At 58.9% G+C, this 22,937-nt stretch overlaps 1 protein-coding gene across 7 annotated transcripts in view; it reads left to right on the plus strand.

The window, feature by feature from the left end:
- FOXP4 (forkhead box P4) overlaps positions 1-22,937 on the plus strand; it is a 55,639-nt gene that overhangs the window by 27,345 nt on the left and 5,357 nt on the right. For 6 of the 7 annotated variants that reach the window (XM_014258084.2, XM_088067012.1, XM_088067010.1 and 3 more), the window contains 10 exons: positions 6,887-7,009; positions 8,665-8,751; positions 13,855-14,002; positions 14,610-14,814; positions 15,080-15,184; positions 17,552-17,639; positions 19,283-19,372; positions 19,879-20,080; positions 20,170-20,246; positions 20,383-20,484. In XM_014258084.2, the coding sequence (XP_014113559.2) occupies positions 6,887-7,009; positions 8,665-8,751; positions 13,855-14,002; positions 14,610-14,814; positions 15,080-15,184; positions 17,552-17,639; positions 19,283-19,372; positions 19,879-20,080; positions 20,170-20,246; positions 20,383-20,484 (1,227 nt within the window). The remainder of the gene's footprint in view (positions 1-6,886; positions 7,010-8,664; positions 8,752-13,854; positions 14,003-14,609; positions 14,815-15,079; positions 15,185-17,551; positions 17,640-19,282; positions 19,373-19,878; positions 20,081-20,169; positions 20,247-20,382; positions 20,485-22,937) is intronic. The other variant, XM_005529345.3, reaches the window with a different exon arrangement.

Here is a 22,937-nt window from a genome sequence, read left to right on the forward strand (position 1 = left end):
AGGGTGGCACAGGGCTGGAAAAGTGAACAAGCCTTTGGGCTGGAGCCAGGGCAGGTCCTCCAGGATGGGACAGCTGGGATGGGGATTTGTGGCACTGACGGGAAAATGGGCTTTGAGCAGGCACATCCTGCTCCTTGTAGGCATGGGGAACCTCCCGTTTGCTCCCCTTCTCTGCCAAAGGAAAAGGGCAGAAAATGGGCAGGAGAAGGGTGAAATCTGGAGAGAGGCGGGAGGCAGGGAGAAGCAAAGCCCCGGCGATGGGAAGTGACAATTTAAATAGCTGTGCGGAGGGGCTCTCCCTTCAGGCTAATTAAATTTATCGGAGAACAGCAGGTTACCTTATTAGAGCCACGTGGGTTTAATTAACAAAGGAAAGTAATTAGCACAAGCGCTCTTGGAGCTGGAGGTCCTGCCTGTGCCAGGCTGAGCCAGGTGGCAACAGGAGCCAGGCTGGGATGGGCAATCCCGGGATCCTCTCCTGGCTTGGAGTGCCAGGGCATGGCTGAGCCATCCAGCAGCAAATCCCAGGGCTGGTCAGGAGATCCCAGAACCCCCGGCTTGGGAAGCAGCAGCTGGGTGGGAGCAGTGGGAATTAGTCAGGGCTCCTACGGCACAAACAGGCGGCTTTTTCCAGCGGTGCCGGCAGGAAGGAAATGCAGTCACTGCATGGAAAATGTCTGCAGAGGACAAAGGCGGCGAGGGTGAAGTCAGATTCCGGTAACCGGCGCCTCGCTCCCCTCCGTGGGTGTGCGTCCCTGCACTCCTCCTCCTCCTGCTTATCCCTCCTTGCTCTCCCTGGTATTCCCGGCTGGATGCAGCCGAACATCCCGTCCTTCCCTTGCCTGCTGCTCCCCAGCCTCCCCTCCCTGCCTGCCCATCTGGCCAGCGCCTTTTGCCGGAGCGAACTGGATCTCCTTCCTCCCTCCCTCCCTCCCCTCCTCCCTTTTTTTCTCTCTCCGTGTTGCAAAAAGGACTTGTGAAAGTTGTAGACGTGAGTCAGAAATAGCTCATAACTCAGCAGCGCCCGGCAATCCCTCCCCCCGCGGCCCCGCCGGCAGCTGGAGCGGGATCTGACCGAGGGGAGATAGGGGATTAAGCAGACTCCTTTGAAAGGAAGTTTATCTAAGGCACGGTGGTGTGGATGAGACTGGCCAGGACGGCTGCAAGAGGAGGAGGAGGAAGGCTGGATCCCAGCACAGCCTCCTTGGCTTGGAGGCAGCAGGAAGCACAGCAGAATGGGAATGTTTGGGAATTGGGGTGTCCTTGGGGTGCCGGCCTTGGGTCCCTGCCTGTGGATGTGCAGCCCCCAACGGGAATGGATTTCGACATCCACAGGGAATTTTGTCTCCCCTCGGCTCCGTGCCAGCTGGCTCCTGGCCCCCAGTCCTGGGGGAATGAGCAGGAGGGTCCTGGTGCTGGCAGGGAGAGCAGGAGACCCCCTGTGCTTGCCCACACCATGCACTCCCCTTGTCACCCCACTGATGGGGCTGGGATGTTTTTGGGGCACCAAGCCAGCGGGAATATTAATGACATTCCTGACAGGCTGCGCTTAAAAACAACCAGAGAGCTGCTGGGCTCAGCAGCATCTTGGATTGGGAGTTTTTTTTGGAGTAGGGACCCTCTTCCCACAGATGCCTGGAGGTGTGTGTGGAGAGTCTCACGTTGTCACTCCAGTTACAGCTGCAGGAAAGGAGAAAATCCCCCAAAACCCATCTTTGGGTTTTCTAAAACACTTAAGAATAGGTTTATTTCTTTTTCAACTTTAAAACTCTTGGAAACTTGGTGGGCATTGACAAAATATTGCTTTCAGTGTTGCAGGGCATTGTCATCCTGGGATGGTGGGAGCAGCAGATCCCTCTGGGATCCAGTAAAGCAAATCCTTACAAAAATGGAAGGAGGTGCTGGAAAAGCAGCACCCCAAGTTGTCAGTGCTGGCTTGGAGGCACCTGGGAGTGATGGGGTGCCCTCTTTGGGTGCCCTCAGAGCTGGGAGTCTCCCAGCTCTGCTGGGATCAAGTGGCTGGAAGGGGAGCGGGGCTGGAGGGCACCCAGGGAAGGGAGGAGAGGAGTTTGGAGCAAACTGCGGGAAATTGCTTTTCTTTTGTCTGCTGCAGCGGAGAGGGCAGCGGAGCAGAAAAGTGTATTTTGTTGATTTGAAACTTGAGTGAAATGGGTAATGAAGACAGATCAATACCAGCCCTTCTGCGTTCCCTCTCCGGGAAAAAAAAATCCAGCAGCCCGTCCATCTGGGCTCGTGCCGAGGTTTTTCCATTTGAACTTGGAGCATCCCTGTCTGTCCCTGCTCCATCCCAAAGCCCCCAGCACTGCCAGCCCCGTGCCACTGCCACCATCCCACTCTGGGACTGGTGTTTTGGGCTCACAGAGGAGCAAAGGCACTTTAGTCCCTGTAGAACAATCAGTGTGAGAGCTGTGCCAGCACCCCGTGGCCACGCAGGGGATGGAGGGACCCTGCCCGGGTGGTGCTGGGGACAGGGGCTCGCTGAGGAGGGGGCTCAGTGCTGTCACCTCTGCTGCCACTGTCCCCAAGCAGCGACTGGAACCCAGCCAGGTGTGACTGGGGCCTCCCCAGCGGGAAGGCTGCGCTAATGAGGATGCGCTAATGAGGATGTGCTAACGAGGATACACGGGCTGAACAGGCCGGGGATTGATTCCTCCTTTTCCTCACATGAAGCTGAGCATCAGGGCCTGGTGTCCTCCACGCTGGTGTCCCCTCACCTGCTCACCCTGCTGCCACCCCACCCAGGGCACTTGAACCTTTGGTGCTGGAGCTGTTCAGAGTGTTACTAAAATTGTTCCTAAAACCACCCACAGCCTCAAAACCCAGCCTGGCACGTGGGGCTCGGCTTCATTTCTTTGATCCTGGGCAGATTTTAGTGTACGTGTGCCTTATCCCAGCCTGGTGAGGTCCAGAGGGGGCACAGCAGCATTTAGGTGGCCCTGTGCCACCCTTCAGGGTTTATAAGCCATGGCTGGGGTCACCTCGGTGTCAGTGGCATCACTGCCTGGCCCTGGGCACTGGGAGCACTCCCAGACTGTCTGAGCCAGCTGGATCTTGGAGCTTGCCCAAGGATGCTGGGTGCAAGAAGGGAGGCCAGGATGTGCCAGGGGGGTTGGGGTTGCTCTTGTCCTGTGAGAATTGGGTGCTCTGGGGTGGGATTTGCTCATCCCCTGCCCCTAAAACAGCACAACTCAAAGCTGCTTTTGGTGGTTGTTTCCCCCATTCTGTTCCCAGCCTCCTGGGTTTGTTTCTATTGGGTTTGGATTTGAAAAGAGTGGTTAAAATTAGGAAAAACAGCATAAGCGTTTTCTGAGTTAAACCCCAAGATTGGATCAGAGCACAGATGTGCAGCCCTGAGCTCTGCGGGAAACCAGGAGCACCCTCCAGAGAGAAAGAGAGGGGTGTTCATCCCAAAGATCCCAGAGCCAGCAGGGATGGAGGGGACGAGGTTTGGGCTGTGTGGCTGAGGCAAGGACCAGGAGCTGCCCCTTCCCACAGTGGTGGTGACGTGTGGCCCTTGGGGACGCGGTGGCTCCTGCAGTGACCTCCCGGCCCGGGTGACAGTCGGAGCAGGGGTGTTTGGAGACTGACGGAGGATGTCCCCAGGCTGTGCCAAGCCAGCTGTCCCCGGGGTCAGGAGGGCACTGTCCCTCTGATGACAGCCCTGCTGCGAGCCGAGGCCGCTGGGCCGTGGCTTTCCCCGCTCTGCCTCGCGCTTGGGAGTTCAATCCTCTTCCCGTAAAAACAACCCAAAAAAATTTAGGAAAAATTTCTCAAGAGCCTCGCTCCCCATCCTGCCTCGTTCCACACAGCCAACTCCTGCTTCCCTCAGCTGGCTTTGGCTCAGGGAGGGAATATTCCCTGGAATACCTGCCTGCTTTTCCACCCACCGCCTGCTGCTCCCGCCCCGTCCTCTGGCACGGGGATTACAGGCGGGCCCGCCTGGAAAAGCAGCCCCTGGAGATGCTGCTGGCCAGCCGGAGCAGCGCCGGGTGTTTCTGGGAGCAGCCAGAGCTGTTAGTAAGCAGTTTCTGCGGGGTGGCAGCCGGCCAAGGCGTGAGTCAAACCCTTCCTGACTCGGTGTCTGGCAGATGCCAGCTCGTGACGCGTCGGGCTGGTCCCCAGGCACTGCTGCTGCTCCGGGGCTGCTGCCGGGACCTGCTTCCCCAGGGATGTGCCAGCTGCAAGGACATTTCCCGGCTACTCCGGTGCCTGGGGCTGGAGGCAGCTGGGTGCCACTCACCCCTCACAGCCCCTGTGCTGCTCTGGTGTCCAGGGGTGGTGGCAGCTGGGTGACATTCACCCCTCACAGCCCCTGTGCTGCTCTGCCTGGCACCCTTCAGCTCTCACTTTGACCACCTGCATCCCAGGTTTTGAGGCAGTTGCTGCCCAGATCCTGCTGTTACCCAGGGATGAACTGTGGCCTCATTCCCTGCCATGGGCAGTCTTGTCACTGAGGGCCACGGCTGCAGGTGAAGGGATGTCCCAGGGCCACCCTGGGGTGTGTCCCTGTGGGGCTTTTGGCCAGGTTGGGATGAACATTTCCAGCCCCATTTCCATCCCCATCTCGTTTTGCCAGAGCAGCAGCTCTCCCTCTGTCCCCAACAGAGGCAGCTGGCACTGTCACCAGAGCTTGGGATAGAGAACCCCCAGCAGTGGGGTTTGCTGGCCCGCACTGGGGTCAAGGCAGTGCTGGAACATTCACAAGGCATAGGATGAATGGGAGCAAAACCACCTGTAAGTTGGAACTTCCTCTTTTACTAAAAGTTGCTGCTTTCCCTGGAAACCTTAACTGGGAGAGGAACGTTTTCCACGCTGTGGGGAAATTCTTCACGGGAACCAAGGAAGCAGCAGAGCTGCCCCTCTCAAGTTCACCCCATTCCCACCTCACCCTCACATGGATCCACCACCATTTCTCCGTGTCAGCTCCACATCCGAGTGGGGGGGGAGGAAAAAAAAAGCCATTTAATGCAGACAAAGGTTGTATGAAAATATAATTCTGCTTTTGTTAGCAGCCATCAAACTCTAAAAAGCATCACTTTTGTTTTCTTGTAACATTGTGAAAACCTCGTGTCGGATCGAGAGCTGGGGCCCTCTCGACTAATCGCCTCTCCTTTGTGTTTTTAGATTATAGGGGCAATTAGTGTTGTCAAAACCTCTGGCAATTCTCTTTGCTCTTGACAGGGTGTCAGTCCGCTGGGCGAGAAATGGAAGGTGTTATAACTCTCCGGTAATTAGGATGCCTCCGATTTGAAAATGCCAGCAAACGTGTTCGAGGGGCCGCGGGAGGGGGCAGGGAGCCCTCCCGGGCTGGGGGGGATGTGGAGGAGCAATTAATTAGGGGCTCTCATTCCGAGCACGTTGCCGGCTGATGAATTGGCAGAAGGAAATTAGCGGCGCTCCTGGGCGCGCACTTCGCTCTCCTCGCCAGCTTCCCTCCTGCCCAGATGTTCACCCAGGGCTTGGCACAGCTGGCTGGGAGCACCTGGGTGCTCAAACAGCAGCTCTTCGCTGGGTGCTGGTGCCACGGAGGGCTCGGGGCTCTCTGGTGGGTGCCAGAGCCTTGCAGGGTGCTGGGGCTCATTCCTGAGCTCCAAGCCCTTGGGTGGGAAGTCAGAGGAATTAATCAATAGCTCTGCCACGGAGGTGGCTGGAGGGGGAAACGCTGGTGACAAACAGAGCTCGCTCCATGTCCCACGCCTCCCTGCAGCAGAATGCCTGAGTAAATAGATAAGGCTTTGCAATCTCCCTTGAAGGTCAGCTGGACACCCATCACAGATGGGAGGGACTGCAAGGGGCCACCCTGTGGTCCCATCCCCGCTGGAGTGGCTGGAAGGGGTCCAGACTGGGCAGCCTGGGCATGACTGGGGGTCCTGGCTGGGGGAGGCCAGGTGGAAGCAGGGTCTCAGCGGGACTTTGCTGGGTTTCTCTGCTCTTTGAGGTCCTGAGATGCTGGGCTGAGGAGTTGTTTAGTTTGGATCAGAACTAGATCCTTGGCGTGCAGCTGGATCCTGGCTTGTGCTTTGTCCCATCCCACATGTCAAGGAGTTGCTGCTTCTTCCTGGGATCCCCTGGAAGAGCCTGTGGCTGCTGGTGGCTCCTACCCAGCAATTCTTATTTGCTTTCCCAGGAATAGAAGGCATCCAGGAGGGTCATTAAATTACAGTGAGGCCCTAACCCTGCCCAGAGCCTCAGGAAGGGCTTCGGGCTTGTGGGATCAGTGGAAGGCCAGGACAAGGCAGCTCCTGATGGCTCCATCCGGGCATTGCTCCACCTGGGCAGGACCCAGCAGGGCTGGGATCCATCACTGACACCTTCCCAGGAGCTTTGCCTGGGGTGTGGACCCGTGTTTTGATAACCAAAGGCAGAGGCTGGCAGGTTCCCTCGGCCCTCCCTCCTCTTGGCACAGTAATTACGGGAGTTACTGGTGTCAGCTGGAGGTAAAGCTTTGATGTGTCTGGAGAACCCCGTAACCTCTTCCTCGGTGCTCTGCAGAGTTATTTGGGTGATCGGTATCTTCCCACTTCCCTGGCTTTTCCCTCCACCCTTCCCATGCTCCCAGCAGGGGAGGGAGCTGTGGTTTGGTGCCCAGTTCCCCCACTTAAATTGCATTTAAAGGAGAGCCCTCAGCTTACTGTGGGGGAGCTCATGGTTCAGGAAGCTTCATCCTGGTGCCAGCAGCACAAGGGGACACCTCCCTGCCATTGCCATGTCCCAGGGGACGGAGCAGTGGCCAGGGGCTTCACCCAGAGGTGACAGAGATGTGGGAGGGGAGACACGGAGGATGCTCTGGGAGAGGCACTGCTGGTGTTTGGGGCGAGTTTTGCGGGTCGGGGTTGGGAGTGGTGACGTGTCCTTGCTGTCGCAGGTCCCCGTGTCCGTGGCCATGATGTCCCCACAGATGATCACGCCGCAGCAGATGCAGCAGATCCTGTCCCCGCCCCAGCTCCAGGCTCTCCTGCAGCAGCAGCAGGCGATAATGCTGCAACAGGTAACGCTGCACTGGAGCTGAATCCAGCCAGGCAATTCCCACCGCGGTCTCGGAATGCTGGAGTTTGTCGGAGGCAGAAGAATGGGTCCTTTCCTCCTTCTGCTTTCCACATGTTTCCTTTGGGATTCCCAGCACGTCCAGGGATGAAAAGAGCTGCAGGTGCTGACAGTGCTGGTGCTGCCACCCTGAGCCAGGGTCTCAAAACCTACAAAATTCCTGCTCAGGGATTTGGGGCTGCCCAGCTCCTGGGCAAAGCCGGGGTTGGGGTGGATGCTCTTGGTTCGATGTGCCCCAGGCAGAGCCCCCGTGGCCACTGCTGGGCTTTGGGCAGGTGCCTGTGTCCAGCTCCAGAGCTGAGGTTTGTTTCTCATGGCCCTTCTCGGCTTTTCCAGAGATTTTAGTCAGATGGGGAGGGAAGAAAAAGGAGGAGAAGGAAAAAAAAGCAGATTTCCACTCTGAAACAAAATAGGTCTGCTTGGGTAAACAGCTCCCGCCGGCGGGAAGGAGGGAGAGAGGGAGAAACCCCCCAAGCATCCTCCACACCCTTCCTCCTGCCTCCAGTACCTGTTTACTCCAAACAGGCTGATAAGGATTCAAGGTTGGCCCCAGGGAAAGAACAAAGGGTAAACACTACCCTGGGTGGGTCCTTCCACAAGCCTCTTTGGAGCCGGATAAAGAAACACGTTTGACTGCAAATTAAACAACCCAGGCCGGAATAGCTCACATTCTCCACCGGCAGCAAACCAAACATCACACCTCTCACCCCTGACCCAATGTTCCTGCTCCCAGCCCGGCCACGCCGCAGCTCCCTGGCTCGGGCTGGCTCAGGGGTAAACACCCAGCCCCTCCAAACCTGTTCTCCGACACAAACAGCCACTCGCTGCCGGCAGCCCCGAGCTGATAAAGGCTTCCCGGCATCCCCAGGGACATTCCTGAGCCCCTGCGAGGGGGCTGGGGGGTCTCTCTGACCTCCCCGTGCCTTTCTCCCCCTCCCTGCACGCAGCAAATCCATCACCCACGGTTTATTTAGGGGCCAGGGCAAGAGCTGGCAGCGATGCCAGCAGATCCCAGCGCTGCATGTGGACACTGGGACCTTTTCTGGTGGCTCCCTGTGGATCCAGGGGGTTTATCCCTGTTTTAATGGCTCAGAAACACCTCTGCTTTGATTTGAGGGGCTATTTTGACTGCAGGACTGAACCCCCAGCTCTCACAGGCCAGGGGTTGCATCTGCTTCTGGTCCTCCCCAGCTGGGACCCCACTGGCTCTCACAGCACTTGTCAGGCGTGTTTTGGGATGCCATCATGCCAAAACTGGAGTTTCCCCACCCTGAAATGCTCTGTGATGTGCCAGCCTGCTTTTCTCTCAAGGGGCAGTGGGTTGGCATTAAAATAAACAGCAGGGTGGGCACTGGGGAGGTTCAAGGGCCATGGGGATGCAGGGGCTTTGGCAATGCGTGCCCAGGGCTTCTCTGCTGCCCTGACTCCCCTGGTGGGTCCTTTCCCTCCCACCCTGCACCGGGTGACACAGGGAGCCTGCCCTGGTGACAGTGCCAGGAGCCGGCATGGCTGTGCCGAAGCCTCGGCGCTGGGCACGGGGTGGTGAGATGGGAATGGGGTGGTTCCTCTGCTGATCCTGTTGCTCTCTCCCCTTCCCAGCTGCAGGAATACTACAAGAAGCAGCAGGAGCAGCTTCACCTGCAGCTGTTGACCCAGCAGCAAGCCGGAAAGCAGCAACCCAAAGAGGTGAGCTCACCTGGAGGGCACCGGGCCAGCAGAGCTGGCAGCAAATTAAAAGTGGACCCCAGCACCCCAGGGAGCCACAGGGATGGGACATGGGGACATGCTGCTCTGGATGTGCCAGGGTGGCCAGTCCAATCACTGGGAGTTGTTCTTCCTCGTCTTTTTCCTTCTCCTCTTCCTCCTTCCCTGTGACCTGGTGCATCCACAAGATGTGGGGTGACACAGAGGCCTCTCTGGTGACAGGGACAGGTCCCAGCCCCCCAGCAGAGAGTGAGGACTCCCCAAATCCTGCCGTGGTGGGATCAGGGAAGGCTCAGCCCAGCCCTTGCCCTGCCAGGCTCAGCTTGGGCAGCCCAGTCCTGGCTGAGTTGGCGCAGCAGTGCCCTGGTGGGTGGGCAGGGCTGGGCAGGTGGCAGCTGAAGCAGAGCTTTTCCTGCCAGGAAGGGCGGCTCTCCAAAGCCCAGGGAATATGAGAAACAGCAGTGATCCCAGCAAAGGGCTTTTCCTCAGGAGACTCTGAGGTGGGCAGGGCTCTCAGCCCCCCAGGGCCACGTTGGCAGTGCTGGGCAGGCCGGTGCCTAGTGGAGACTCATTTTGTGCTCCTGTGAATCCCCTTTCCACAGCAGGTTTTGCCCCCAAGGGCACAGTGATGCCCCCCAAGGGGTTGTGGCTGTGTTTTGGTCACACAGAGGCTGGGGACAGAGCCCAAACAGCAGACAGCACTGCTCCCTCCCTTCCTTTTCCTTGGGTATTTTTGCCCTTCTCTCTTTCTAAAATGCTTCAGACAGGGTTTTTTTTGCAGTGCATTTTTGCAGAATTCACGTCTGGCATTGCTGCCCCTCTGCTGAGTGTCCTTCCATGAGCTCCCAGTGACAAGGGACGAGCTCCTGAGCCACTCCCTCCACGTCCCTGGTGCAAGCAGAGCTGCTGGGGCTGTTTGTGGCCGTCACTCTACCCAAAATCCAGTACCCTGACAGACACAGACACCCAGCACTTGAAACTCAGATTTTTGGCAGGGAGGGAAGATTTTAAGTCCAGACTCTGTGTTGGGGTGGCACAAGGGGGGCTCAGTGGCAAAGCCACGTTGGCATCAGGGGACCAGTGTGGCTGCAGTGGTTCAGGGTCACCTGCTCCAGCCTCAGCCAGGCTCTCAGTGTGGGATGTTGGTGCATTTACAGGCTCAGGGTTATCAGAGCCATCTCCAGGAGCTGCTGGTGCTCCGGGAAACGGGGGAGGCGTAAATGTGAGCTTCCTCAAGGACTTTCCTGCTGGCCCTGGCGATGTTCTCTTGCAGCACCGAGCAGGGATATAATTAAGCTCTAACAAAGCGCTTGCTTAGCGGGCTCTGCTTTAAAAAGCGCGTGTTAACTTTTAATTAAATGGTACAGAGGAGATGGGAAATTTATCCAACAAGAAAGGGTGTAGCAGGAGGGGGAAGGGGTGTTGGATGCTGCTGGAGGGGTGTGGGTCCAGCTTTCCAGCTGGGAAAAGCACTGAGGGGGGTCCCAGCGAGGGGATGTCAGTGTTTTCCTTCCTCAAAATCCTTAGGTAAGCTTTGGTTTCACACCAAAAATTTGGGAAGCTGATGTTCCTAAAGTCTGTGTTGATGTTTGCCTGCTGGGAATGGTCCTGCTGTGGCTTCCCTGAAACACAGGGAAGAGCTGGAGTGTCTGGGATGCCTCCACAGAGCTGCCCCTGCACCTTTCATGGAAACCCACTACCAGATTCAATTCCTGCCCCGCTGCAGGATTTGTAAATCCAGCTCCTGCATCCCCTCCGCCTGATTCCAAGGGCTCCTCTTGGCACTGCTGTGAGTCAGCAGCTCAGAGCGGGATCTGCAGGTGGGAAGGGCACCAGGAAGGAGCTGGGAGCAGGGGCAGCATCTCCTGGAGGAGCAGCTCTGATCTCCCTGGGGCAGGGGCAGCATCTCCTGGAGGAGCAGCTCTGATCTCCCTGGGGCAGGGGCAGCGTCTCCTGGAGGAGCAGATCTGATCTCCCTGGGGCGGGGGCAGCGTCTCCTGGAGGAGCAGATCTGATCTCCACAGGAGCAGGACAGCTGGGGGTACCCCAGAGAAGGGGAGGACAGATAAGAGGATGGAAATGTGTGGGAAGAGCCTGTCAGCAGCGTCCTGTCCCTAAGGATGCTCTGTGTCCATGGGTGCTGCACCACACTGGGGGCATGAGGAAGGGGCAGAGCAAGGCAGCTGATGCATGAATCCATGCATCCCACCAGGATGAGCTGTGGCACACTCCAGCCCATCCTGGAGCATTTTCCTGTGCTGGGGTGTGAAGGCCACCCCCCAGCCTCCAGCAGCGTCCTGGATGTGGGGGAAACAAGGAGCTGTGGTGCAGCCCCTCACCCTCGTGTCTCCCATCCTGCTCTTCCCAGAATGCTTGGTTCCTCCGAGCAACAACGGGGTGCAGAGACCCCAAAATCCCTTGGGAGGGTCTCTGTGTGTCCCCAGAGCTGCTGAGGGCAGGGGTTGTCCCTCTCCTGAAGCAGGCAGGGTGGGGAGGGAGGGCTGCTGGCGCCTAACCCCGGTGTCAGCTTAATGAAGTGCTGCTGTCAGTCCCGCGTGTCACGGCGCAAACTCCTCCTGATGTGCTCATAAATCAAAGTGACGGCGCCTCTTGCCCCGGTAGCTGCACCCACTCAGCTGCATCTAATGCACGGTGATGCTGCAGACCCCCAGCCCCGTGCTGGGAATGAGCTGGGAATGGACTGGGGGAGCCAAGCCCAAGGATTCAGCCCCAACACAGAGCCAGCTCCTCCTGGAGTGGCTTTTCCAACAGGAATGGGGGTCGTGAGGATCAAAGGGGTGTGAGCTGGGGCTGTCATCCAAGCTCTCCCCAGGCTGGTTTGTCCAGGGAAAGCTTGGCTTGGAGCCCGTGGGCTGGTGGATGGCTCTGCATCCACCCATCACTCAGGGCTTTAGAGGTGTGTGGTGCCACAGTTGCTCCCTGGACACGGCAGGTTGGCTCCCCATAGGACCAGAGCTTGGTTTGGCTTGGATTCGAGTTCCTGGGGCTGCTCCTCCTGTTCCTGGTCTGTGGAAGCTGGGGGGACATGGGATTCGAGGCATGTGAAGCTGCAGGTTCAACCTTCGCATCGCCAGGATCACCAGCATCCCCGGAGAGTCACGTGTGGGTCAGGGCTGCCCGGGGGGCTCCGGGGGTCTGAATCCGACCAGGCTGGGTCAGGAGAGCCGGGCTGGCCTGTGGGATGCAGGCAGCGTGCCCAGGGATCCTCCTGACCTCATCCACTCCTAGCACCACAGCCTGGAAGTGACGCGGATGAGGCTGTGTTGGAGCAGAGCTCGGGCTTGCCCCGAGGCCCTGGGGGAGGGCGGTGGTGGAGCCGGGAAGAGGAGGAGAATCCCATCCTGTCCCATCCCATCCCTTCCCACCCCAGCTGCTGTTTCTAACCAAGGCGAGGCCAGTGTGTCCATCCCACACGGTGGCAGAGCTTCCCCTCGCCTGGGGGACACCCTAGGGGACAGAGAAGCTGCTGTTAAAGCCCTCGGGCTGCAGTCTGGTCCTGCCCTTTTCCCTCCATCCTGCTGATCCCATGGCCTGGAACCTTCAGGAGTGGCTCAGGAGTCAGGGATTTCTCTTCATTGAGTAGGAATTGCTTTGATTTGTGCCTTGATCTTTAAGCCTCAGAGGTGCAGGGCTGAGACAGAGCCAGGGAGGATCCAGATCTGACTCCGGGGAGGCAATTCCGCTGTGGCCAAGGGGTGGAGAGGACAGGGAGAGTCCACATGTCTCTCTGAGGCTGAGAAACTGGAATTAAACTCCATCTGTACCCTAGTCAGGACACGTGGTTGTGCCTGATGCTGCAGAGAGGGGTTTGGAGCCCATCCTCACCCTCTGATTCACAAAGCCAAGGCTGAGCATCAACAGCATCCACAGGGGTGCACCTGCATCCAGTGAGACCCTGGGTGCTGCCCCCAAACCCAGTCATGGGCTGGGATTGCCCCAAAGAACTCAGTCATGGGCTGGGATTGCCCCAGACTCAGTCATGGGCTGGGATTGCCCCAAAGAACTCAGTCATGGGCTAGAATTGCCACAGAGTCTGTGTGCTGTTCCCTGTTGATGCAGCCTCAGGGATCACCAGTTCCTCGGAATTCCGAGTGCCTGGGGGGTCTGAATCCCCACGATGCTCACAAAACAGGACATCCTGACTGCAGAGCTCTTGTGCTCCTCAGTGAGAGCACAAACATGGAAATAATCCTTTGGGGGGCTGCAGAGTGCAGCGAGAGGGGGGATGTGCCCCCAGCCCGGCTCCTCGCTCCCCGCCGGCACCGTCTGTCCAAACAGGGGGGTTTGGGGGGGTTCACGGGGTCACGGAGCCGCCTGCCCCACTAATGAGGCCGGGCAGCCCCAGGGCAGCTCCCCTCTCCCTGCCGGCTCGGATTAGCAGCTGCCTGTCCCCAGCCCTAATTGAATTCTCTCCCCTTCACTTAATTCTCATGGATTTCTCGGCGCCTCCCCAGGGACCCATCCTGCCTAACTAGTTTAGGGCCAGCGATGCCGGTCAGAGCCTGGCCAGCTTTGGGGGGGTGGGGGGAGAGGCACCTACTTGGGGGTGCTTGTGGCCAGGGTGGGGACACTGCTGCTGGCACTGGGCGCCCCCTCCCCTGCACCACTTTCAGCCCCTCACCAAGAAAAGGCTCATAACTGTAATTTTTTACAAACAGGGATAAATTTCTGCCTTACAGGAGGGTTCTGTGCCTGTTGCCTGCTGGGACCCCCCCTTTTTTTACACCAACCCCGCAGCTGAGCCTCCCCTGTGGGGACCCCCGCCAGCCGGGCTTTGCGAGTCCCTCCCGGCACAGCTCCTCTCTCTCCCTTTCTTTCCAGCGCTTTATTTTTCCCTTCCCCTTTTCCCTTTCCTTCCCCTCCTCTTCCGATAGATCAAAGCCTCCGTCCGGCTGAGCCGGGAGCTGAGCAGGCCCCGCAGCCAGGATGGAGGCACGGCCGAACGCGGTGTCCCCACCGCTGCCACCCCTCGCTGCCAGCGCCCCTCGCCGCGGCCTCCAGCCCCCGCCTGCCCTGCCAGGCCGGGAATAAGGCCTGGATTTGTCCCTCCTTTTGTCTCGGCAGCCGTTGGGGAACAAGCAGCTGGCCTTCCAGCAGCAGCTCCTGCAGATGCAGCAGCTCCAGCAGCAGCACCTGTTAAACCTGCAGCGCCAGGGCCTGGTGAGCCTCCCCCCGGGGCAGGGCACGGTGCCCCTGCAGACCCTGCCCCAAGGTAAGGACCCCAGCCTGGGGGGGCTCCTGGGCTGGAGCTTGCCCAGCTCTGGGTGAGGGGGGCTGGGCAGGGGCTGTGGTGTTGGGTTTTGTGATGCCCCCAAAGTTTGGGGGGTGATGGTGTCAGCAGTCGGAGCCATGCAGGGCTGGGCTCAGGGTTCCTGTGGCAGAGGGGTGCCAGGATTTGGGGCATCTCTTCATCACAGGGGTGTCAGGATTTGGGGCACCTCTTCATCACATGGGTGTCAGGATTTGGGGCACCTCTTTGTCACAGGGGTGTCAGGATTTGGGGCACCTCTTTGTCACAGGGGTGCCAGGATTTGGGGCACCTCTTTGTCACAGGGGTGTCAGGATTTGGGGCACCTCTTTGTCACAGGGGTGCCAGGATTTGGGAAAACAGGCTCTCCTCCCTTCTGGGAGCGGCTCTGTGGGTGCTGCAGGTGCCTTGGTTTGGATTTCCCAATGGGGTCGTGCAGCCTCCCCTAGCTGTGCCCAGCTCCAGGTGATGCTCTCCCAGTGCTGGGTGAGATTTGGGGAGTCAGGGAGCAGGGAGGAAGCCCTGGGTGCTGCCTCGTGTCCCTGCTGACCTTGGTCACTCTCTGCCACAGCTGTTTGCCCCTCAGACCTCCAGCAGCTCTGGAAGGAGGTCACGGCCGCCCAGCCCGTCGAGGACAGCATTAAGCAGGAAGGTCTTGACCTCACCACCAACACCTCCAACTCTACCTCGTTTTCGGCCACCAAGGTCTCACCTCCCATTTCCCATCACCCTCTGCCCAATGGACAGAGCACCATGCACACGCCGAGAAGGGACAGGTAGAGCCGGGTCGGGCCCTGGCACTTTGTGTTTTTATTCCTGGAGAGATGGAAGGGGCTGGGATCCATCACCCGCAGGGCTGGGAGGAGTGGGGGGTTTCTGCCCACCCCATGAAAGAAGACTGGCACTGTTTTGCTGCACCCACAGAGGACAGGGAGCCATCACTGTGGGGTCTCCCATGGGTGTCCCAGGGCTGTCCCCATGCCTGGGAATGCTGGAGCATCTCAGCTGCACCATCTGAAGGCTCCTTTCCCTCTTGTGCAGCTCTTCCCATGAAGAGACCCCCGGCTCCCACCCGCTCTACGGCCACGGAGAGTGCAAGTGGCCTGGCTGCGAAACCCTCTGTGAGGACTTGGGGCAGTTTGTCAAGTAAGTGTCACCTTTTTGAGGAAGGTTTTTCTGACTCAGCCTGGGACAGAACGGAGCTGGCGGAGGGGAAGATCCTGGGAATTGGTTCAGACATCCCAAAGTGTGTTCCCAGAGCTGGGTGACCACATGGAGAAGGAGAAAACACAGCAGGGCTTGCTGCTGGTGTTGTCCCATCCTTGGAAGTGTCCGAGGCCGGGCTGGCTTGCAGTGGAAGGTGACCCTGCCCATGGCAAAGGTAGAATGGGATGAGCTTTATGAGCACTTCCAAGCCAAACCCTGGATGAATGAATGATCTGGAGGAGGCCAGAGCCCGGGCAGGCGCCGGCAGCAGGCGAGGGGGGCTGGCAGCCCTGCTGGGGGGCGCGGGGGGAGGCAGCAGATGGCAGATGGCACCGCTGACACCGCTTGTGGGCTCCGGCGCTGACTGATTAACTCTGCTGTCGGAGAGCCCTCTGCTAGCGTCAGGGTCAAACAAATTGTTTTCACGCTTCGTCAGAGGTTTACTTAATTAGTTCATTTGCAATTAGATCTCTTTGTAGCCAGGATTTTTAGCAAAGACATCAGAAGGAGCTGACGGGCTGGCGGGCTCCTTCCCCCGCCTCCCCGGCTGTCTGCTCGGAGAGCACCGCGCTCCACGGCCGGCGGGTTTTGGGGTTTTCCAGACTCATCCTCTGTCCTCTGGGCTGGCTCCAGTGGGAACATCCCTTGGACTGTGCCACTCTTTCTCAGGGAAGGAGCTGAGCAGAGGCCTTGCCCGGGAGGATGAGGAGGTGCGAAGGCAGCCCGGGCATGAGAGGATGACTCAGACTCTCTCGTGTCCTCCTTCCTCTGCCTCTGAGTCACGGGGTGAAGCCAGATAAGGCGTCTCCTCCTGCCTGGCAGGGCATGTTTGGGTGGCACGGGGCAGATGAGCAAGCTCCAGGATGGGAGCTGGAGTTGGCAGGGAAGGGTCACGGGGCTGGCAGAGCCGTGCTGTGCCAGCCAGGGTCCCTGTGTCCCACCTTCCCGTCCCCCTGGGCACAAGGGCAGCCTCCCAGCAGCACTGGGGAAGGGTTTCTGTCCCTTCCCTGCCAACCTGGTGTCTTCTAAACCAAGACACCTGGGCATGTGTTGGGGTGTGGGACAGACAGACAGACAGACAGAAAACTCATAGCTCCCAAAGGCCAAGCCCAGCTGGAGCCTGGACCCTGCCTTGAGTGTGGGCAGCAGCTCGGAGCTGCTCCGAGCACCCCCTGATGGAGCAGCTCGGGTGGTCTGTGCTGGGCTGCGAGGGGGCAGCGTGGCCTAGGAGCTGTGGTTGATCAGGGTGAGGTCAGTGGGAAATGGCTCCGTTCCCACTTGGCTCCGATGGCTTTTTTTCCCCTGGAGAAGCAGCTGTGCCCTGGCTGTGCCATGCAGGGAGAGGAGCAGGGCTGAGGCTCTGGGGGCTTTGCTCACGGATGGGTTTGGCAGCAGGGCTTGCTTCCCTGGCTTGTCTGTGCACGCTGGGGCTGGAAGGCTCTCACAGGCAGCCGGGCGAGACTCCTGCCATCCTCTGCATCCAGAGCCAGCCTGGACAGAGCTCCTGAGGCGCCTTCTCCTGGGATGTCTCAGTCTCAGTCTGGGCAGCATCTGGCACAGAGCTCCTGGGACCCCCCAGCATCACCTTTTGGGGTTGTTCTGAGGGTGGCATCTGCCCAAAGTCCCCCTCCAAACCATCCCTCTCCTCCAGTGAGGATCCCCTGGGTTTGTGCCCACCCCAGCAAGGACATGGTCTGGCCTTGGGGCTGGCTCTGTCCCCAGGCTGCTGCTTTGCTGGGTTTGGGGCTGGATGTCCCTGGCTCCTGTCCCCGGGAGCCCTTTCCCTCCCCGAGGAGGAGGGAGGGCATCGAGGACTAAAGGTCCTGGTGCTTCCTAAACAAAGCACCTTGTGAACACGAGGCAGGAAAAGTGGCAGCATGGGGAACAGCCTGGAAATGCCACCTTCTGCCCTCAGGGCTTTCCTTGGAGCGTGTAAGGCAGCCTCCCATGACGCTGCCTTTGTCCTGGGAACCTGCTCCTCAGGTCCTCCTGGCACCTCCTGCCAGCAGCCTGCTCCAGGAAAATCCATGGGCTTTCCCTCTGCCAGAGGCTGCTCCTAAACACCCCTGGGCGGCCTCGGGTAGGGCTGAGTGTCCTCCAGCCTGGGTTTGGGATGGTGCCACAGCCTGGTGTGCTCAGTCACCTCCGTGCCTCAGTTTCCCCCATGCTCCCCCCGCTTTGGGCAGCAGTGCTGGAGCATAGCTGAGCAGTTTGCAGGTCAGGGCTGATCCCAGGTGTGGCACCAACAGAGGGGCTGAGTTTTGGGCACGTCCAGGCCTAACCAAGCCTCCGTGTTCTCCTCCCCAGACACCTCAACACAGAACATGCACTTGATGACCGAAGCACGGCCCAGTGTCGAGTCCAGATGCAAGTGGTACAGCAGCTGGAGATACAGGTGGGTGCTTCACCCCAGCCCCCAACAGGGGGACAAAAAGCCACCTCTTTGTCACCCTGTGCTTTTGGATGCAGGAGAGGGTGACAGGGTTGGGGACTCGTTTTAAACACCCTTCCCAAACAGGAATCCTGCATCCAGGTGCAAATCAAGCCCTCAGACCAGTTCTCCTCTCATCCCAAAGTGTCCCCATGGCTAAAAGGAGATGCCACAGATGTGGAAGGCAGGTGCTGCCAGGAGGGTTTGTCCCCACATGGGCTGTGCCACCTCCCTGGGAGCCACGGGGCTGCTTGGAAACCAGGCCACTTATTTTGGTGGCTGAACGTGGTCTTTGGAGCCCAAGTTTGAGGCGCTATTTTTGGCAAGGCAGCTCTTTAAATAGTGCTTTTCCCAGCCTCTCTGAGCCCCCAGCGTGCTCTGCATAATTTGGTTAATGGAGAAGGGAGGTGGGGGGAAAAGGGGAAGAAATGAGGGGGGATTGGAAAATTGGATGGAGCAGGGGGTCACCCCCATGGTGTGACAGCACCTGGGGCTGGCAGGAGCTCGGTGTGACACCACAGGGGACAGCGGCCCACGGCACAGCAGGACGAGATGTGCAGCACCCTTGGGACCCCCTACCCAAAATTAGATTTACAGGGGCTGTGGGATGAGGGGACACAGCCAAACCCGGGTGGGTGTGGGGGCTGCGTCCTCCCAGGCCATCCCTGCCATCCACCCTGCTCACCAAAGCCAGAGGTTGAAAGCAATTAGTGGGGCTTAAAGAGGGGAGGGAAAGGAAAAAGGGAGGAGGGAAAAAATAAATAAAATAATAATAAAAAAAAAAAGCTGAAGGGCGAGAGCAGAGCTGTGTGTGCAGAGAGGAACCTGCCACGGAGCCACCAATTAGAAAGTTTGGAGCGCGGAGCTCCCGCTGTGCCGGCTGCATCACGAGGGGAGAGCTGTCAGCTCTAATGAGCACCGGCAGCACGAAAGCAGCCGAGCTGCTCCAAACTTGCGGCAAACTCCTGCTTTTAACCCCTTCCTCGCCTAGTTCTGCCAGGGGGCTTGGCTGGAGCGCGGGGACCCCCCGAGCTTGAGGGGTTCCGGTGGAAAGGGAAGGTGACGGGAAGGGAGCGGGGTGTCAGATCCCATCGGCTCCGCCGGGCTCAAAATCTCTCCTGGTGCCAGAGTGAATATTTCAGCCTTGTGCTCACTGCGGGGAGTAAACAGCGGCGGGGAGCAATTACAGCGATGTGGGAACACGGGGGGATGGATGGACGGACGGACAGGGAGCTGCTGGGGAGCAGCAGGAGGGCAAAGGGGACAGGGACAGCAGGCACTGGCCACGGGGACCAGAGCACCCAGGGCTGTAGTGGGTGGCCCTGCCGGTGGGTGGCAGCCTGGGGGCTCTGGGAATCTGTGGATTTTCCTCCTGAGTGCACACAGGGAGCTGGAGCGGCCCCTGTGCCCCCCATGGTGGGTGCAGCAGCCCCCACAGGGTCACAGCCCCGCTGGGGCAGGAGGTGGCACCTGCAGGGACACCCTGGGGGTTGCTGCCTGTCCAGACCAGCTCTGGGGGCTCGTGGCAGCTCCTCCAGGCTGGGGGCACCTCCGTGGTGACTTTGGCACTATGTGACCATCCCCCTCCTGCTTCCTGCCTCCCCCAGCTGGCCAAGGAGAGCGAGCGTCTCCAAGCAATGATGGCCCATCTTCACATGAGACCTTCAGAGCCAAAGCCTTTCAGCCAGCCTGTAAGCGTGAGTCCCTCTTCCTGCCCTCTATGTCCCCTCCCTGATGGCTGCTGTCCCCTCCTTGCCCTGTGCACCGTCACCTGGGTGGGCTCCGTGGGATGGATGTGCCTTCCTGGCCACCTTCTGGCACTGCCTGGGCCCTTTTGCCACGAGCAGGAGGGAAATGCAGCTGCTCCAGCAGCTCTGACAGGGAGTGGGTGCAGCCCCATACCATGGGTGCAGCCTAGGGGTTCATCCCCATCCCATGGATTCATCCCCTTCCCATGGATTCATCCCCATCCCGTGGGTCCATCCCCATCCCATGGATTAATTCTCATCCCATTGATCCATCCCCATCCCATGGGTCCATCCCCATCCCACCGTTGCATCCTCACCCACTGGCTGCCTCCCATCCTTTCCAAGCCCATCAGGTGCCCCCCCTGCCACCCCCTCCCTGCCTGCTTTGGAGCTACCGCTGTTCCTGGGGCTTTCCCAGCCTTCCCAACCCCATCCCTCCCTGCCTGTCCGTGCAGCTGAACCTGGTCTCCAGTGCCACCCTCTCCAAGAGCACTTCCGACACGTTTCCTGATGGTTTACCTCATCCCCCCACCTCGGCCACAGCGCCCATCACCCCCCTGCGGCAGGGCCCCTCCGTCATCAGCTCTTCCACTTTACACAACGTGGGGCCCATCCGCAGGAGGAACTCGGAGAAGTTCTGCACCCCAATCTCTTCAGGTGAGCTCCGGGGTGGGGCTCAGCACCCTACTGAGGGGCAGAGTGGGTCCCTTCACTCCAGCTTCCCCCTGTTTGTTGTCCCCCTGCAGAGCTTGCACAGAATCACGAGTTTTACAAAAACGCCGACGTCCGGCCGCCCTTCACGTACGCCTCGCTCATCCGGCAGGTGAGAGGCTCCCTGAGCCAGCTCTGCACCCCAAAACCCTCCCTGAGTCCCCCCTCACCTGCTGAGCCCCATCTCTGCCCCTCGGGATGGGTGTCCAACCCCGCGAGTGACAGCCTTGTCCCCTCTGGCTGCCCAGGCCATCCTGGAGACCCCCGACAGGCAGCTAACGTTGAATGAAATCTATAACTGGTTCACGCGGATGTTCGCCTACTTCCGGAGGAACACGGCCACCTGGAAGGTGAGAGCAGCCCTGCCTGGCACCCTGGGCTCTCCCCAGCCCATGCTGGGCTCACCCCATCCCACCTTGGGCTCACCCCAGCCCACCTTGGGCTCTCCCCAACCCACTTGGACTCACCCCATCCCACCTTGGGCTCACCCCAGCCCACCTTGGGCTCTCCCCAACCCACTTGGGCTCTCCCCAGCCTGCCTTGGGCTCACCCCAGCCCGCCTTGGGCTCATCCCATCCCACCTTGGGCTCACCCCAGCCCACCTTGAGCTCACCTATCCCACCCAGGCCTGGTTGCTGAAAGGAGATGTTCCTCTGCTAAAGGACCAGTTCATTGCCCAGCTCTAAAACAGTGCAGGAAGTGATTTTAGGACCAAATCCTGCTTTTTTTTGCCCCCCACAAAATGCCTCACTGGGCTGTGGGGATGCATCATTCCTGCAGTGGGATACAGGCTGTGTGGTAAAATCCAGGGATTTTCTGTGGAGAAGAAGGGCAGAGGCAGGAGGGAGATACTGGAAATAGTAAATAAGGTTAATGATAACCTGGGGGCAGGTGACACTGCTGGTGCCTGGATCTTGGTGGTGGTGACTGGGAATGCAGGTCCTGATCCTCAGGGAGGGATGAGAGGGGGTGGCAGGGGGACCATCAGCAGGGGAACCCCTCTGCCACCCCCCAGGCAGCTGCCTGTGCCCATCAGGTCCCCCCCACACCTCTCACAGGCAAAAGTTTTTATCGCTGAGGAGGTTGTGCCACCAGCCTGGGCTGCTGGAGTGAATTTTGGGGCAGCACATGGGTGCTGGGGCTGCTCCCCCTTTGTTTTTTCAGAAATCAGAGCTGGGAAAAGCTATCTCAGAGGAGCAGGGGGGTGTGGAAAGAGCAGTTCTGTGACTCTGTGATTCACTTCTTGCCTCGACCAGGGAAGATTTGTTTATTTATTGTTTCCTGCTGCACATATTTACCGAGAGGCGGCTCAGCTCCCTCCTGCTCGGGGCAGCAAGGAGTGTGAAGTGGCAGAGGGAAACCTGCTAGTTTAAATAAAAATAATTAAAATCAGCAAGGTGCAAGTGAGATGGAGCTTTTGGAGAGGCTTGAGGAGGAGGAATCCATTCTCCAGGAGCTCAGGGCCCCCGTGTGTCGCTGCTGCAGATCCAGGCTTTGCTTCCATGGGAGACTTTTGGGTGGATATCAGGCATTTTGGCAAATCCCTGGAATGGGTTTGCTGCAGGGTGGCAGCAATGGGGCAGAGTGCAGCCATCACTGCTCCCAGGGCCTCCGTTTCCCCCTGTGCAATGAGATAATGGCAGGTGAAAATGCCTTTTTTCCTCCTTTATATTGCTGAAAGGAATAAATATTTTGGATTTTTTTTCAGTTTCCACATGTCCTGTGTTAGCAAGGGCAGAGTTGGAGAAGGACATCCCTTAGTTTTCTACTTCCCTTTTTTTATTCTTTATTTTTTCCTGTTCTGCCACCAAAAAGGGCTGGCAGGGGACTAAAAAGAGCTGGGGGGGGAGGGATAATTCCCTTCACGACTTGCAGTGTCCAAGGCCAGGCTTCTTCTGAAGGAGGGGGATACACAGGATAAAATAACGTATTTCCTCTCCTTGAAAAACCACTTTTCTGGGGCTTTTCCCTCATTTCCTGTAGCTTCCCCCTGGGATGGGACAGGAATGCTGGGGACCAAGGTGGGGAAGCCATGGGGAGACCCCAGCAGGGCCCAGGCAGTGGGTGGAGGGTGCAGAGCAAACATCATTAGAGGAAAGAGATGAGAAGCAAACAGAGCAGCTGGGCCTGGCTCTGAACAAACACTGCCTGGAAACACAAAAGCCACCTCGGGCTGAGGCAGGGGATGTGTCCCCTCTGCCATGGGGGGGTCCCAAATCGGGGGGCTGGCCTGGGACCTCCTCTGTGACCTGGGAACAGCACAGGGATGGGACACCACAGGCTCCAGGGATGCAGGATCACATCCTGCCCGCTGCCAGGATTTGTTTTATCCCGACCTGAGTCTTTCCAGGCCCATCTCTGCCGGTGGCTCGGAGCAGGGGGTGTCACTGGGGCAAAGAGGGGACACGGTGGGCAGGGAAGATTCTGGCTTTGCCACGTTCCTGGCTGCAGCCAGGGCTCAGTTTGGGCAAAAGGAAGGAGGGGGTGTGGGCAGGACCTGGCCTGGCGAGGGAGGGACATCCTGTGTGTGCTCACAGGGGACAGGGGCGGTGACAGGACCCAGCCCTGCAGCGAGGACAGAGTGGGGGACAAAGGCTTGTCCTCTCCTTGGGATTCCTCTTGGAATTCCAGGTCCCTGGGATGTCTCTCTGCATCCTGACCCCCCTGTCTGGGTGATGCCAGTGCAGAGCTTGGGGCCAAGGGGTGCCCAGGGTGCACAGCCCAAATGGAGCGTGTCCCTTTGGGTGGCAGTGGCACCAGGCTGCGACCTGGGCCTGGCTTCAGCCACACCAAGTGTCCCTCA

This window comes from Pseudopodoces humilis, chromosome 26 (genome assembly GCF_049639895.1).
Source record: "Pseudopodoces humilis isolate 2021_Gansu_Grassland_sample_001 chromosome 26, ASM4963989v1, whole genome shotgun sequence".
In the NCBI taxonomy this organism is placed as follows: Eukaryota; Metazoa; Chordata; class Aves; order Passeriformes; family Paridae; genus Pseudopodoces; species Pseudopodoces humilis.